At 40.6% G+C, this 14618-nt stretch overlaps 1 protein-coding gene across 2 annotated transcripts in view; it reads right to left on the bottom strand.

Moving 5' to 3' along the window:
- The window catches only part of CSRNP2 (cysteine and serine rich nuclear protein 2), a 32003-nt gene that overhangs the window by 12556 nt on the left and 4829 nt on the right, over window positions 1-14618 (bottom strand). Inside the window, exons 2-3 of one of the 2 annotated variants that reach the window (XM_072134799.1) lie at window positions 14452-14491; window positions 247-421 (exon numbers count right to left, since the gene is read on the bottom strand). In XM_072134799.1, coding sequence (XP_071990900.1) covers window positions 247-406 — 160 coding nt within the window. In that variant the 5' untranslated portion in view covers window positions 407-421; window positions 14452-14491. The remainder of the gene's footprint in view (window positions 1-246; window positions 422-14451; window positions 14492-14618) is intronic. The other variant, XM_072134798.1, reaches the window with a different exon arrangement.

Below are 14618 nucleotides of genomic sequence, written 5' to 3'. Positions count from 1 at the left end.
AGATATTCTTTATCCGTCACAGTACATGTAGAATTGGGAATACCACTTCGCTCTCAGTAGCACCCAACTATAGCATGGTATGGCAGCAACTTCTTGTTGCAGTAGAAAGAACATCTGAGGAACACAAACAGGTACTGGCAGGGAAAACACACAAAACCTTTAATATTTAACATGGTGTCCCAGGGCATCACACTGATAGGAACTAAGGACAGACCCAAATCCGTCCCAGCACAGAATAGCTCTTACGGATAAGTCCGGTGGTGGTGGGAGCATTGATGCTGTCACAGCTGTCTGCGCTGTCACTGTTGGATATCTCATCGTCTGAGTCTTTTGATGTAGAAATTGGCGAGCCAGCGTCTACTTCTTCAAACTTTCTTTTCAGGCTTCTGCTCGTCACAGCATCCATTTGTTTCAGGGTTGCCTGGTGGAAACAGAAGATAGAAATGTGTAACACTGAAACACACCCACAACTACATAGGACTTCTATTTTTGGCTAAGTTTAGTTCTAAATTGTCCTGGAGCTAGTGATAAGCCTTCATCATATCTGCTATAGTCAGCATGTGGTGAAATAAGGCAGTTCTGCTCCCTATCACATACTCAGGAGAAAGCAGCACTGCAGAGAATATCATACAAAAGTAATGGCCAGTGCCAATGTCAACTAAGCACTTGTGGTCAGATACAAAACCTACTATTAGCTGCAGCAGTCTTTTGTATACATTTCTGCTTCTCTCGGTGTGTGCAAAGGACTTCTTATAAGATGCACATTACTAGTCAAAGTTTGCTGAAAAGTTATGGACTATCATACACCAAGTATACTCTGCATTTCTATTTACTGACTTCTAAATTCATTTACAAATTATTTACATCAAAGCTGAGGCTCCTGGCAGCTAAACACAAGGTATTCTTATCGTGGGCTCCAGATAGTAACAGCAGTGCCCATAATGTCAGGAAACTGTAGGCACAATATTTCCTGCTTCTTGTAGGAAACGGCCTATGATAACATCCAGGGGATGAGGCCCGTTCCCAACATGATATCTGCGCTATAACATTCAGTCCTGAGCAATAGAAAAGGCTGGAAATAGTCTATTAGGATTAAAGTCCTGGTGTTTCTGGCCAGAAAGCCGAATCCTGGCAACAAAAATTCTCAAGCAAAGAGGATCTGAAAGTAGCAGCAGTGCTATGAAACACCCCTAACAAAGTTAATGCATCAGTTTCTAAATGTTTTATTATCAATATTAAATAAGCCATTTAATATAGCCCTTCAGGCTCATTAGAATAATTATAAAAGGATTTTTAGAAGGAATGAGACCATGGATAACACATATAAGATGATTACCACAGTCACTGTGCCTGGATCTATGAGTAAGAGCCCCTGGTTAACCATTACAGATTTTGACTATAGATTTCCTTTATTAAGCTGGGGCTTCAACACAACTCCACCCAAGTTTGCCATGGTCCTGGACACCCTTTTAACCTAGGTCCAAATAAAACCTAGCATTCCCGGGGTCCTAGTTCTCAAAGTAATATGCTGTAAACACCTGATATACTTCCAATATTTGATGGTGGTGCGACAACTGACTATTGTACAGTCAAGTGGATGGGGAGGGAGGGAGTTTGTTCTGTATGTTTGTAATGTTAAAAACGGGAAATTTCTCAAAAATGTATTTGATTAAAAAAAAAAAAAGTAATGACTAAATTCTGTGCAACTTTATTAAATTAACATTGGGGGTTATTTATGAAGTGCAGCATCTTGCAGCTCACAGGAAGGGCAGTGCTGGTGTAGAAATATGCTTTTTATGTCATCTTTCACATCCATCAAGCTTAAAGGGAACCTGTGCACAGCAATTATCCCAGTAAACCATTACCAGAATATTGTCAAACACCTAGTTTTTGTTTCTTTCATGATCCTGTATGGTGGCATCATCCAGAAAATCAACTTTGAATTGAAATGTAAATTAGTCCAGGAGGAGGAGTTAAACGCTGAAGTCAAGGTGGGGAGCTCTGAACTCCTCTTCCTCTATTACTGAGGTCATGCATCAGACTTCAGGAGATCTGGTTAGTGATGTCTCTGGATCTAGGACCATCAATTACAGTGAAGGGGGATTTCTGAGGAAGAGAGTATGATAACAACTCTCACCGCCTCCTTGACTTTGAAGTGAAAATGTTAATTGGTGGTATAAAGTCAAGGAGGCGGAGAGAGTTGTTATCATACTCTCTTCCGCAGAAAGCCCCCATCACTGTAATTGATGGTCCTGCATCCAGAGACATTACTAACCGGATCTCCGTCATTAAGCATGGTCTGGAAGCTGTTCAGCGGTTTATTAGGCCAATTTCTGCTATCAGGTTCCCTTTAAGGTTCACTGAGCTACAAAACTGGACATACAGGCAGTTGAAAAAAATTGGATCTTTGTCTACGGCGTGCATTCCCAAATATGTTTTTAACTATCTCCGGTTCTGTAACACACAAAGCCTGTGTACTATAGAGTGTAAGATAGGGCTCCTCTGGAAGCCTCTAAACGTGACTCATCTTATTGGTGAAGAGAGTCATATTTGCTTGTCTTTGAGGGGGGGGGGGTATTTTTATATTTTTATTGTTAAATGCGCGAGTTTTCACAAAAGTTATTCTTGAAAGGACATTTCATATACGACCTGTAGTTGTGTAGGCAAGTAGTTTAGTGGGGTAAAACATAACAGGTTCCCTTTTAAACATGGCACAATTGGTGGAGTTGGTGGCCCAGTAATTTTCACTCCTGACTTTTGAAAAGCATGAAGTGAGAAAAAAAAAAATATCCAAGTGAAAAAAAAAAAAAAAAGTGGACATGGAAAAAAAAATAAAAAAACCTGAACATTTCCAGCTGCACATCCTGGAACAAGCCCTCTGGATCTATGGGAACTGGGAAAATAATCTGAATAATTTATGGCATTTTAGAATGAAAATGCCTGAGTATATGAGCTTCGTGTTATTAGGCCTGGATCCCACATGAATAGAGGGTAACCAGGATCAACTGGGTAAAAAATAAAAATGTACATCCAAAAGTCTCAGAGCTTCGGATTTCCCGTGATAATACTATTGATTTGATCTAATTGATTTCTTCAGTTCCCTATTTTCATTCATAAATTTTGCGGATATTTTCACATAATGTCACAAGGACCAACCATATGCTCTTTTCCCACCACAATGCCATATACTACATTATACTACCTGTCAAAGACAAAGCCAGATGGACACAAAAAGGGATGTAGCCCCCTGTATAAACACTAGTGTGAACATTGCCTAACAAAAATTATTGTGGACAGCATTCATACATAAGGCTTCAGTCTCTTATGTGCAGCATACAGCGCTCTCCATCCAATTTCCCAAATGCGGGAATGGTTATGGCCCTCTCCCTGTGCTCGGTTCATTGCCCGTGTTATTCTCTTCCCTGCGTCGCAGCTGCTTGTCCGTTACACACCTCCCCATCTAGTCATTTAGCTTGGTTGCCTGGGTAACAATCTTCCGTTTGTTAAGGCAGGATTCACGGATCCAGGATGGATGTGCGGAGCCGGCCTGACAACCACAGCGCTGATAGTGTATTATGCATTAACGGTAGATAGATTTTATCTAGAAATAATGTGAGATCCACAATATGTTACTGCAGTAACTGGAATAGTGACCCACATGGCACATACTTATAGGTTACTATGAATTATATATCATCATTATACAGGCATGAACAATACCCGGCCATATAGAATCTCCCCCACCTCATATACTAATGTAATCCCAAACTTCTGGGGCCTTCAGACTTTCACATCCCCAGAAAAATCCACAATTTTCACGACGGTTTATGTCAGTGTTGTAACCGCATCCGTTTTTTTACGTTATTAACCCCTACGGGACACAGCATCTTTTGGCCTAAAGGACGCGGCCCCATTTTTCAAATCTGGCCTGTGTCACTATAAGTGGTTATAGCGTGGGAACGCTGTGAGATATCCAGGGGATTTTGAGATTGTTTTCTCGTGACACATTGTACTTCAAATTAGTTTAAAAATTTGGATGAAATCTTTTGCGTTTAGTTATGAAAAAAAACAAAATTTGGCAAAAATTTTGAAAAATTCTTTATTTTCAACGTTCTAAATTCTCTACTTTTGATTCAGAAAGTCATAGCACCCAAATAAATTCATAACTTACATTTCCCAAATGTCTGCTTTATGTTGGCATGGTTTTTTAAGATTCCACATATTTTACTAGAATGTTATGAGGCTCAGAATTTGGGTGCCATTTTTCACATTTTTTGTAAAATCGCCAAAACCCGTACTTAGATGGACCTGATCAACTTCTAATTGACACTGAGAGGCCTAAATAATAGCAAGACTCGTAAATTACCCCATTGTGGAAACTACACCCCTCAACGTATGAAAAACTACTTTTAAGAAGTTTGTTAACCCTTTATGTGTTTTATAGGGGTTAAAACAAAATGGAGGTGCAGTCTGCAAATTGTAATATTTTTTCACAATACACTCATTTTGGGTGGAAAATTAAACATTTAAAATGGATTAAATTAAAAAAGGCTCCACAAAGTTTGATACCCAATTTCTCCCGAGTACACGGATACTCTATATGTGGTGGTAACTTCTGTATGGGCGCACGGCCGGGCATAGAAGGGAAGGAGGCGCCATCCAAATCAGATTTGCTATGTCACATTGTACAGGCTATAATTTTTTTCTTTTTTTTAATGAGGACCTATAGGGGCTTATTTCTTTTGCCACATGAGATGCACTTTTCTGGTATGTAATTTTGGGGCATCTACATTTAATTGGTGAGATTTAATTAACTCTTTGTTGGTGGAGGAAATGAAAATCATCAATTTTTAGGAAAATTTTTATGTGTTTTTTATTTGGCCGTTAACCATACCATAAAAATAGTATATTATTTTTATTCTATGGGTCGCCACGATTATGAAAATACTTCATTTATATATATTTTTAATTTTTTACCATTTTTACTGAATAAAAAGTAATTTGGCAAAATTGTTGTTAATTTTAGCATCACCGTCTTTCATATGTATAACTTTTTTATTTTTCACCTCACAAATCTGTTTAAGGGCTTATTTTTTGCAAGAATGATAGCTCTTTTTAGTGGTCTTATTTTAGATTGCGTAACTTTTTAAAATCACTTTTTTTAGAGCATTTTTAAAGGGCATTAATAAAAAATCATCTTTTTCAGAGAGAGTTTTTTTAGGTTGTTTTTTACGGGGTTCACTTTGCGGATCTAATAACAATTCTGTTTTATTATACAGATTGTTACGGACGCAGGGATACCAAATATGTGGGGGTTTTGTGTATTTTATTCAATTGTACTGAATAAAAACAAATTTGGAGAAAATCTTATTCATTTTAGCATCACCATCTTTTCATATGCATAACTTTTTTATTTTTTGGCTGACAAATCTGGTTAGGGGCTTATTTTTTGCGAGAACAGTTGTTCTTTTTAGTGGGCTTATTTTAGAGTGCATAAAATTTTTAAAATCACTTTTTAGAGCATTTTTTATAGGGTATTAATTAAAAATTATCTTTTTTCGGAACGTTTTTTGCGTTTTTTTCCTCCGGCGTTTACCGTGCGGGTCCAGTAACAATTCTGTTTTATTATGCAGATTGTTACGGACGCGGCAATACCAAATATGCAGGTTTTTTTTGTGTTTTTATGTTTTTTATACTTTATTAAGTTTTTTTATGGGAAAGTGACATTTTAGGGGCTTATATTTTATGTATTTATTTTTTATTTATTATAATGTGTAGTGTTAACTGTTTTTGCATTTTTTTTTACTTATACATACTTGAACTTAAACCAGTGATGCTCTGATCACTGGTTTAAGTTCAATACACTGCTCTACAATACTATTTTATTGTAGAGCAGTGTAAACTGTCTGAGCAAGCTTGCGCATGCTCAGACAGTTTACAGCCAGACCCGGAAGGGGTCTGGCTGCCATGGAGACCGGGCAGCTCCGGGGCACATGCCAGTCCTCGGAGCTGCCCGGAAGAGGATCGGATCCCCCGGTAAGCGGCACGGGGGATCCGATCCACAGCAGGAACACCCTAACACGCCGCGGTCATGCTTGACCGCGGCGTGTAAGGGGTTAACACCCGCGATCGGAGCCGGCTCCGATCGCGGGTGTTACAGCGCGGTGTCAGCTGTGATAGACAGCTGACAGCCGCTGCTTCTGGTACCGGCTCCGTTCGTTAGCCGGTCCCAGAAGCTAGACGTTATACTACGTCCCGGTGCGCTAAGCATCTAGCCCCGGGGACGTAGTATAACGTCGTGGTGCGCCTAGGGGTTAAGGCTACATCTCCAGCATCATCCGAGCAGGTTCTCTTTTGCAGATGTATTGATCTGTCATTTTTTGGAAAGCTGCACTGCATGTGTGGGAATAGTGCTGTCTGCATATTCTTTTCTCACCGATATAGTGGGGGAGGGGGGGGGGGGGGGGAACGGATGCCTAAATAGCCCCCTAGAAAATAATGGATGTACAGTGAGTATTCAGACATATGGACGTGAAAACTTCTCATCTAAGAAGAGCAAGAGGGGCGGTCCGGGGAAGAGGCAGCACCTTGGACCGCCCCCTCATGAATACGTAGGACAACGTTGGGAGTGGTACAGCGTTTACATTGTACCCCACCGCAGTGTTACTGCGTTACTGGAGGATTCTGGTAACGATATCCTAACACTGCGGCGTTTGTTTAAGCACTAGGAGCTGCTTACTTTAGTAATAACAATAGTAATATATTATATTCATTGCTATGATACATATAGTTCCTGGCCTCTTCTCAGAGCTTCTCATAGCCACACTATGGCTCCTTCCTCAGTCTCAGTATGGGTTTTATTTGGACCCATTAACAAAAGCTCCGTATTCCCCACACCCTGATAGCTGTGATCTGCAATCACTTTTCCATACATATTTTATGATACATTTCAGTCTAAGCCCCCAATATTATTGAAGAAGAACACAATAACAGTACTACCTGGTTGACATCCAAGCTCTGAATATGTATGATCTGGGGAGGCTTCCCATACACCAGGAGCTAAATATATCAGCGCATGGCACCCAAGGGACATTGTGCTTTCCCAGCTACACGTATTACACGATGCTGCTGCTCCGTCTATTGAGAACACTAAGGGTCGGCTCTCATACGGAGACCCCCTAACCCTGGGGCTGGAGGGCCAAACTCTTGGGAGCTCAATAACCACCTCTCGTGTTAAGTTTGCACATTTTCTGGCATGAACATGAATCATAAAACAATTTCCGTTACCCATAAGGATGAAATAAATCTACCAAACAGCTAAAATGAATGCCGAGAGCTCCACCAGGCAGCATGCAGATGCTGACATTTGTATACACAGACATGTTCTGTGCCATTTATTTACTGATTTGCATTTCCTTTCTATTTTAAGTCTTGTTATGACTCAACAAACTTTTACAGGGACAAAAAAAGCCCTTATACTACAGACTACTTCGAGTCTGGGTGCGGCCCACGTGAACTGGACATCTTGCCTAACTAACCTAACCACTAGCCATGGCTGCTCATCTCCATCTCTGATGATCCCCAGTTGTATTGTAATATTGCCATTTGGTAACGCACGTTTATAGGTAACTAGAACTTGAATGAAAAGAAACATTTTTATTTAAATCAAGAAAAATTGTAAAACTAATAAAGACGCTGCTAAAAGGGCGACTAATTCTTTGAAGGCATTCTCCACTTTAGGTGATCTTTGCTTGTTAGTAGAATCCCTAAGCTGATCCCATTATGGGGACCGCAGCAATCATCTGTAGTCTGTAGGATAAATCGGACAATCTATGATCAATTTCCCTGTAGAGTCACATCTACTGGGCAAATAAAAGTGTTATTCAGTGGTTTTATATTGATAACGTATTCCCAATATTAGAGGATATTGTCATCTCTTAAATCCTCCCCACACACAGCATGATGTACATTTAGTATAGCAGTTGTGTTTGCTTCTACAGCTCAGCCCAAAACACTTCTAGATCTATACCTGTACCCTTTGGCCTTCCCCTGATCTGCCCAGTGTCAGTTCATCATGTTTGCCGGTAAGTGTCCAATAGCAACATGAATTTCTGAATACTGGATGGTACCTCCAGTGTGTATATAGTTTACTCTTCACTGCACTATTGCCACTTTATCCCTTTCTCTCTTGGGGTGGCCACTGGTCTTCTGTGCTGCCCTATCTTCCACCTGGGGCTACTTGTGTCCCCCATATACTGTACTTATACTTTCCCATTTGAGGGATATACATGCTGAATTTGTGTATTTGCTTTCAATAAAGAGTATTATTTTATGCAAATAATTGTTTTTTGCCGCTCTGGTTCTTTTTTGGTTTTCAGAGTATATAGTTGGAGAGGCATATATGATCTGTGAAGGAGTGTAGGGGCCGATTTGGTTTTGTTATAGAACTATATAGGCCTAGAGACACACATTAGAAGTCACTGCAATAGTCCAGTAATAAATATCACCCAAACAGACAAATACCAATACTGGAAACACCCTCCCCCCAAATCAGAAGTATACCAATATTGGACAACTCCCCCCCCCCCCCCCCCCACACAGAACAGACATATACTAATACTGGGGGGCCCAGAGCAGATATATACCAATATTGGAGACCCCCTCACTCAGGGACAATCAGATGGAGAAAATTACCAAATGACAGAACTGTGAGTGACTGTATCCAGTAGAACGGCCGGGCCTGTATTACCCTGATACCCTGGAGGTGGTCACCCGATATAAGATGCAGCACATACAGCCATTGTTACATTGTATACAGATCTTCATTTATTCGTTAATAAATGTATAAATGTGGACGTATTTTAGGAAACCTCACCAATCTATAATATACAGCTTTTCTTTATAGATTATGTATTCCGTCACTCACGATTTTATTTTTTAAAAACAAAAAAACCCTGGTTGCTAGGCAACATGAAACCAGTGACTGCATCTGCCTCAGAACATTTTTACAAGAACCTGGCACAGAAAAGCTGTCAGAGGATTCGTGACTGTGCATCTACATTGCACATGCTAATGGGAAGAATATGTATTGGCTTTTTAATATTCAGGTGAGAAATAAAAATTTCAAATATATATATTTTACATATTATATAAAAAAAAGCAGCTGTCTAAATACAAAAAATCTACTTATCAAAATGAAGAACGATAAACCAGTTACACTAATATGAAGGCAGTGTGACTGCAGTAATCATATATTTGTTATCCATGGAATCCTTTCCCATCAACATCAACTTTTAAAATTATGCTAATTTGACAGAAGTGCTCTGGCGGTGTTATCAGAGCCCCCCCCCCCCCTAGCTGCACTTACCCCTCCCACTGTTTGCATGATATTACATCAGGTCGAGGTGAGGGTTGCAGAGGAAGAGGGTGATACAATCTACCAGCCTTGGAAATTACTGAATTTTATGGAGGGGGAGAAGTCACCTGCCAGGCGGGCATACTGCTGTGTGAATGCATCCTAAATATTGAACATAAAGACTTGAAGAGAACCCGTCATGCAAAATAACCCCCTAAACTAAATATATTTTGATAAACTGCCATTAGAAAGCATTGCCTCTATCCCTTCATTGTCCCTCTACATGCCTGTAAACCTAAGCTATGAGGTCCTAAAGCTGTATGCAAATGACCTGTGAAATGTCCAATGAAGCATTAGCATATTCAAGCTGTCCAGCTTATTCATGAGTGGGAGGCACAGCCACACCCCCAGTGCATGACTGACAGCTGCTCCATGTAATGGCTGCTCTATGTGCTCGCTGGTGCCCACGCCTCCTGCAGCCTGTGCGTGTATAGGAGAGATACAACAGCTCCAGGATGCAGCCATGTTATAGCAGAACATGTCAGGTACTTGTGTAGCTGATGTCTGTGCCTGGGAGGATGCAGCATGTCAGCAGATGCAGCACACACACTAGCCATGCTTTACTATACATTACACACAGAAATGAGCAGGGGGAGGAGAAGGGAGGGGTAACAGGGGTGACATCACTGCCTCTGACCATGTGACCAGCCTCATTTACATAATAAAGAAAAGATGATTTTCTAATGATTAATGTATGAAATAACTAGATAAAGGCTGGGATGGGATCCTTGTGAGCTGCTCCAACAGGTAGTGGTGACAGAAATAGTGACACAAACCTGATAACAGGTGTCATTTAAAGGGCAAATGACTAAGCCTTGGTATAGCCAGACTTGCCTGCGGAACATGCAGAAGAAGAGTCTGGCATGAAGGCACAATCCTCGTTCTACTGTCAATCTCCAGTGTTACGGCGTGGAAAAAACGTGAACTTGGATCGCTCCTATGAGACATTGCGCCGACAGTCACCAGGAATCACAGCTGTACAAGCTGACAGCAGGTGACGCTGGTAACAAATGACCCAAGAGAACCGAAGCCCAACTCAAAGGTGCAAAGTGCTGATTGAGAGGAGACACAGAATGTAGACATGGCATGGACAGGGATGTAGATCCCCCAAAATACCACTACATTTCACATTACACCCCCCCAGAAATGAGTTACTGACATGAAGCCAACCAGCTTGCTGTAACTGTTCAAGGACTTTACTGGAACAAAGTATGATACGGTAGTTTTGAGTGTAATAAACATGTAACAATATGAGAAAAGCTCATGTCCATGAGAGAGATGCATTAAAGGAAATCTACCATCAGAATCTAGTATGAGAAACCAACACTTCCATATAGGTCCAGGCACAGGGACTGTGGTAATCTTATATTTCCGCATGGCTTCCTTCTACAATTAACTTTAAAATTATGCTAATGAGCCAGAAGGGCTCTGTGGGTGTTATCAGAGCCCCGCTGAGCTGCAGCTTCATTGTGCATGATCCCTTATTGCCAACATGTGATAAAACTTCCTCTGCTGCAGAGAGATTACATCAGGCAGAGGGAGAGGGTGAAGTGCTGAGGGAGGAGGAGACAGTATAGCTGCCCATCAAAATACAGTATGGAGGTGCTCAGGTAACACCATCTAGAGCCCTTCCTGCTCATTAGCCTACTTTTAAAAGTGGATTTTAGAAGGAAGGAAACCATGGATAACAATTATAAGATTACCCGTGTCAGATAACCTGGATCAATGACTAAGTGTCCCTGGATTACCATACATTGTACACAGCCGTAGTCATGTGCCTTGTAGTCCCAGCAAGCACCAGCAGTACTCATTCATTCAGACATCAATAACACGCATGTTTTAGCTGCTATCATAGTGCTGGTCACATATCAAGCCGCTTTCTATGAACAACCAACCACTTTTCACATATCCAGATCGTAGCCCCCTTACCTAAACCAATCATTCAGACTGCATCCAAAAGGTCATCTAGTCTTGTTGCATAATAAACTGAAGAACATCTAGAGCATGTTAATGGAGCTAAGTAATGCGGCGTCACAAGAAAACAATTCTGATGTAAAAACTTTATTTAATGTAGAGTTAAAAAAAAAAAATAAAAAATAACCCACAATGTATAACACTGCTCTCAGTGAACAGGTTCTCCTTGTTAAACCTAGGAAATGCCCCCAAAAAAGTGAATTTCTGCAAGCCCACTTTACAGCCCGTTCTCAGGACAGTTTTGAGGCATGACTTATCTACCACCACCATACTGCTTTAGTGTGGAAGGTTTCTTATACGACAGATTTATCCGGGACCACGTTTTCCTGCACATATTGGCAAGGGAATGGGGAGTCATCCTCTGGCTAACAGCAGGAGTGGCTGGCATGTGAGATGGGGAGCCTTATGCTAACTGGAGCCACAAGGGGTGGTAAATGCGGGTACTAAGGGTACTCTGTATGGCCATATTTTGGCATGGACAGTGTAGGCAAAAGCAAATCTTGGCTAAGGAGGTCCCAGAGATTCTAAACCCTACCTTGAAGAATAAAAAAAAAATAAAAAATTGTGATATTAATTTTTAATTACGGTAATAGGGAAAGGGGTATCTATATACCCAGATAGATATCAGGATGTAGAATGTGGTGGGGTCAGGGAAAAGCTGGTAACGGGGTATGTGGGCATATACTACGGAAAAAAAAACATTAGAACCTTATAAATATAAGCTTTAAAAATCCCTTTTGACATGGACGGACTGCATTTTGTTGAGTTGGAAGCACTTTATCCCGATCACCATTTTCACATCAGTTAAAACGAGTCTCTGTACTTTCCCAATGCCGATGCTGTAATGATAGAGCAGTGGATGTGCTAGCTGTGAAAAATAATAATGTAATAATGTAAAAATATCAAAGTAAAAATTGCACCAAGCACCAATCCACACTATAATTTCAATGTGAGTACTAATAAAAAAAAAGATATAAATAATTAATAAATATATTTTTTATTAGTACTCATTGAAATTATCGTGTGGATTTGTGCGATTTTTCCTTTGATATTTTCACATCAGTATCAGCTCCAGATGTACAAAAATGGTCAGGAATTGTCACCACTTTTCAAAGTTTCATTTCATCCAGCGCTGATCCATTACTTGACGGAACATTCCAGAACATCCACTCTTGGAGCTAATTTGCATGGCTTGTAAACACATCAACAGCTTCCTCAATGCCAAATCCCATTTAATTAGCCATTTTCTCATCTATTCTAAGCAAAGCACATCCAAATGTTTGATCCGGATACTCATTGTGACCAGGAAATTATCTGCCAAGGGGATGACTCTGCAGGGCTGCTGATCAGTGCACAGAGCCAAGGAGGAGACATCACCGAGTCTGCTCAGGTCACTAATAATGTAATAAAACAAATCTGCTTTATACAGCGGCTACTCATTCATCTGTTTCTGCTTAACCCCTTAAGGACAGTTTTTTTCGTTCATTTTTCACTCTTCAAAAATTAATAACATACTAAAGCCTCATGTACTACAATATAATATTATACTATAGTCTAATATAATGAAGGCTCCACTAGAAACACTGCTACATCTGTAATATATGTCAGTGCGGCTTATAAGGGGTTACATTACTCCACTGTTCAGGCAATTTGGAGTAAGGGTTAACCAAGGACATAGATGCTATAACCTGCTGTAGAAATACGCTCCACTATTCCACAGCCAAGGATCCAGTTTCACTCCTGACTCAATAACATCCTGTCTTTTTATCCCCTTCACGGCCTCCATGACACACAACTTCTCCTTTCTCCAGCTTTCCAAGCCCCTCGCCAGCAATGTTGACAGCAGCTTGTAGGTCAGAAGCAAAAACATGACCGCAATGTGTGACCTTATAAAAAAGCACAGCCACAAAGGAAAAAATATATAAACACGGCAATGGAAAGACATGGAGGAACTAGAATAGCGAAATCCCCTTTTTATTATTTGTTCTCAAATTCCTATGTATAAAATGACTTTCTAGAGGTATCTGCAACGCTAATCCGCAGTGTATTACAGTACAAGTATGGGATTGAAGACAACATGGAAAAGCCTTTTTGCTGCGGATTTTTTTAAATCAACCTTTGCAATGTAAAAGCTGTGCACCGGCCCTGGCAGAATCGGGCCAACATCCGCATAAGAAACAGTTTTTACGTCATTTCTGATGCTTGTGAATGGATACAGGATTCCCGGAGCCATTCCATGACATGTGCTGATATACTTTATGTTATAATGTGCCATGTGCATTTTTTGCTGCCACTTCTCAGAAAATGATGGTTAGCATGGGCCGCTACTCTCACCATATACCTGGGGCAATGCACTCACAGTCCACTGGTGCGGCTATACTACTCAAAGCTGGAAGCAGAGAGCTCTGTCTTTAGTGTATCGGCTGAGCTGCAGCACAGATTTTACTTCCTCCGGCTCCGAAAGTAGTGTATAGCAGCTGATTGTCAGGAGTGCTGGGTATCACACCCCAATCATTCATCTATCAAGGCCAAAAGCAGAAGATGGGGATGGTCAGTATGCTGGACACAGTGCCAAGGACACTATGAAGCCGGCACTGTGCTTAGGCCATGATATAAGATTCTCACACCGACCACCATTGGCTACTTCCACCCCAAGCCAATAGGCTTCTGACAGTCAAACTAAATATTGAGCCTATAATTTAAAAAAAATTTAAAAAAGGTTTAGTGAATATTACAATATATTGTGCCCAGCCACCTCGCAGCAGTGCAAACAAATTTGTGGTTCCATGGTAAGTCACAAGCAGATTTTCAACACCACAGCCAAACATTGCAGATATCAGGAGTTACAGGCCGCATAACACAACTCCAGAAATCAATGATCAATCTCCATGTAATGTAATGGCATTCAGCCAAACAAAAAAAAACACCTTGCAGCGCTGTATACATGAAAATTACACAATGAACAATGTATACAATCAGCAGGACACAGCACATCACACATTTATACATACATACATACATACATACACATCTTCACTTGATATCCTCTCTTATATACTAACCCTTCTTGCTAATAGGACCCGGAGCTGTGCCAACTCAGTCCTGCAAAAAAACGTAAAACACAGGAAAAAGGGAAAAGAAAACACTTTATGAATGTAGTTACGGTAATTTGCATTGAGAATCATTTACAATGGGTGTCAAGGGCAAAGCGCAGCCACAACCCTGAAAC

The sequence above is a fragment of the Engystomops pustulosus genome, chromosome 2 (assembly GCF_040894005.1).
Source record: "Engystomops pustulosus chromosome 2, aEngPut4.maternal, whole genome shotgun sequence".
Taxonomy (NCBI): Eukaryota; Metazoa; Chordata; class Amphibia; order Anura; family Leptodactylidae; genus Engystomops; species Engystomops pustulosus.
Note: the sequence above shows the minus strand (reverse complement) of the source record. Positions and strands in the feature narration are given on the sequence as shown.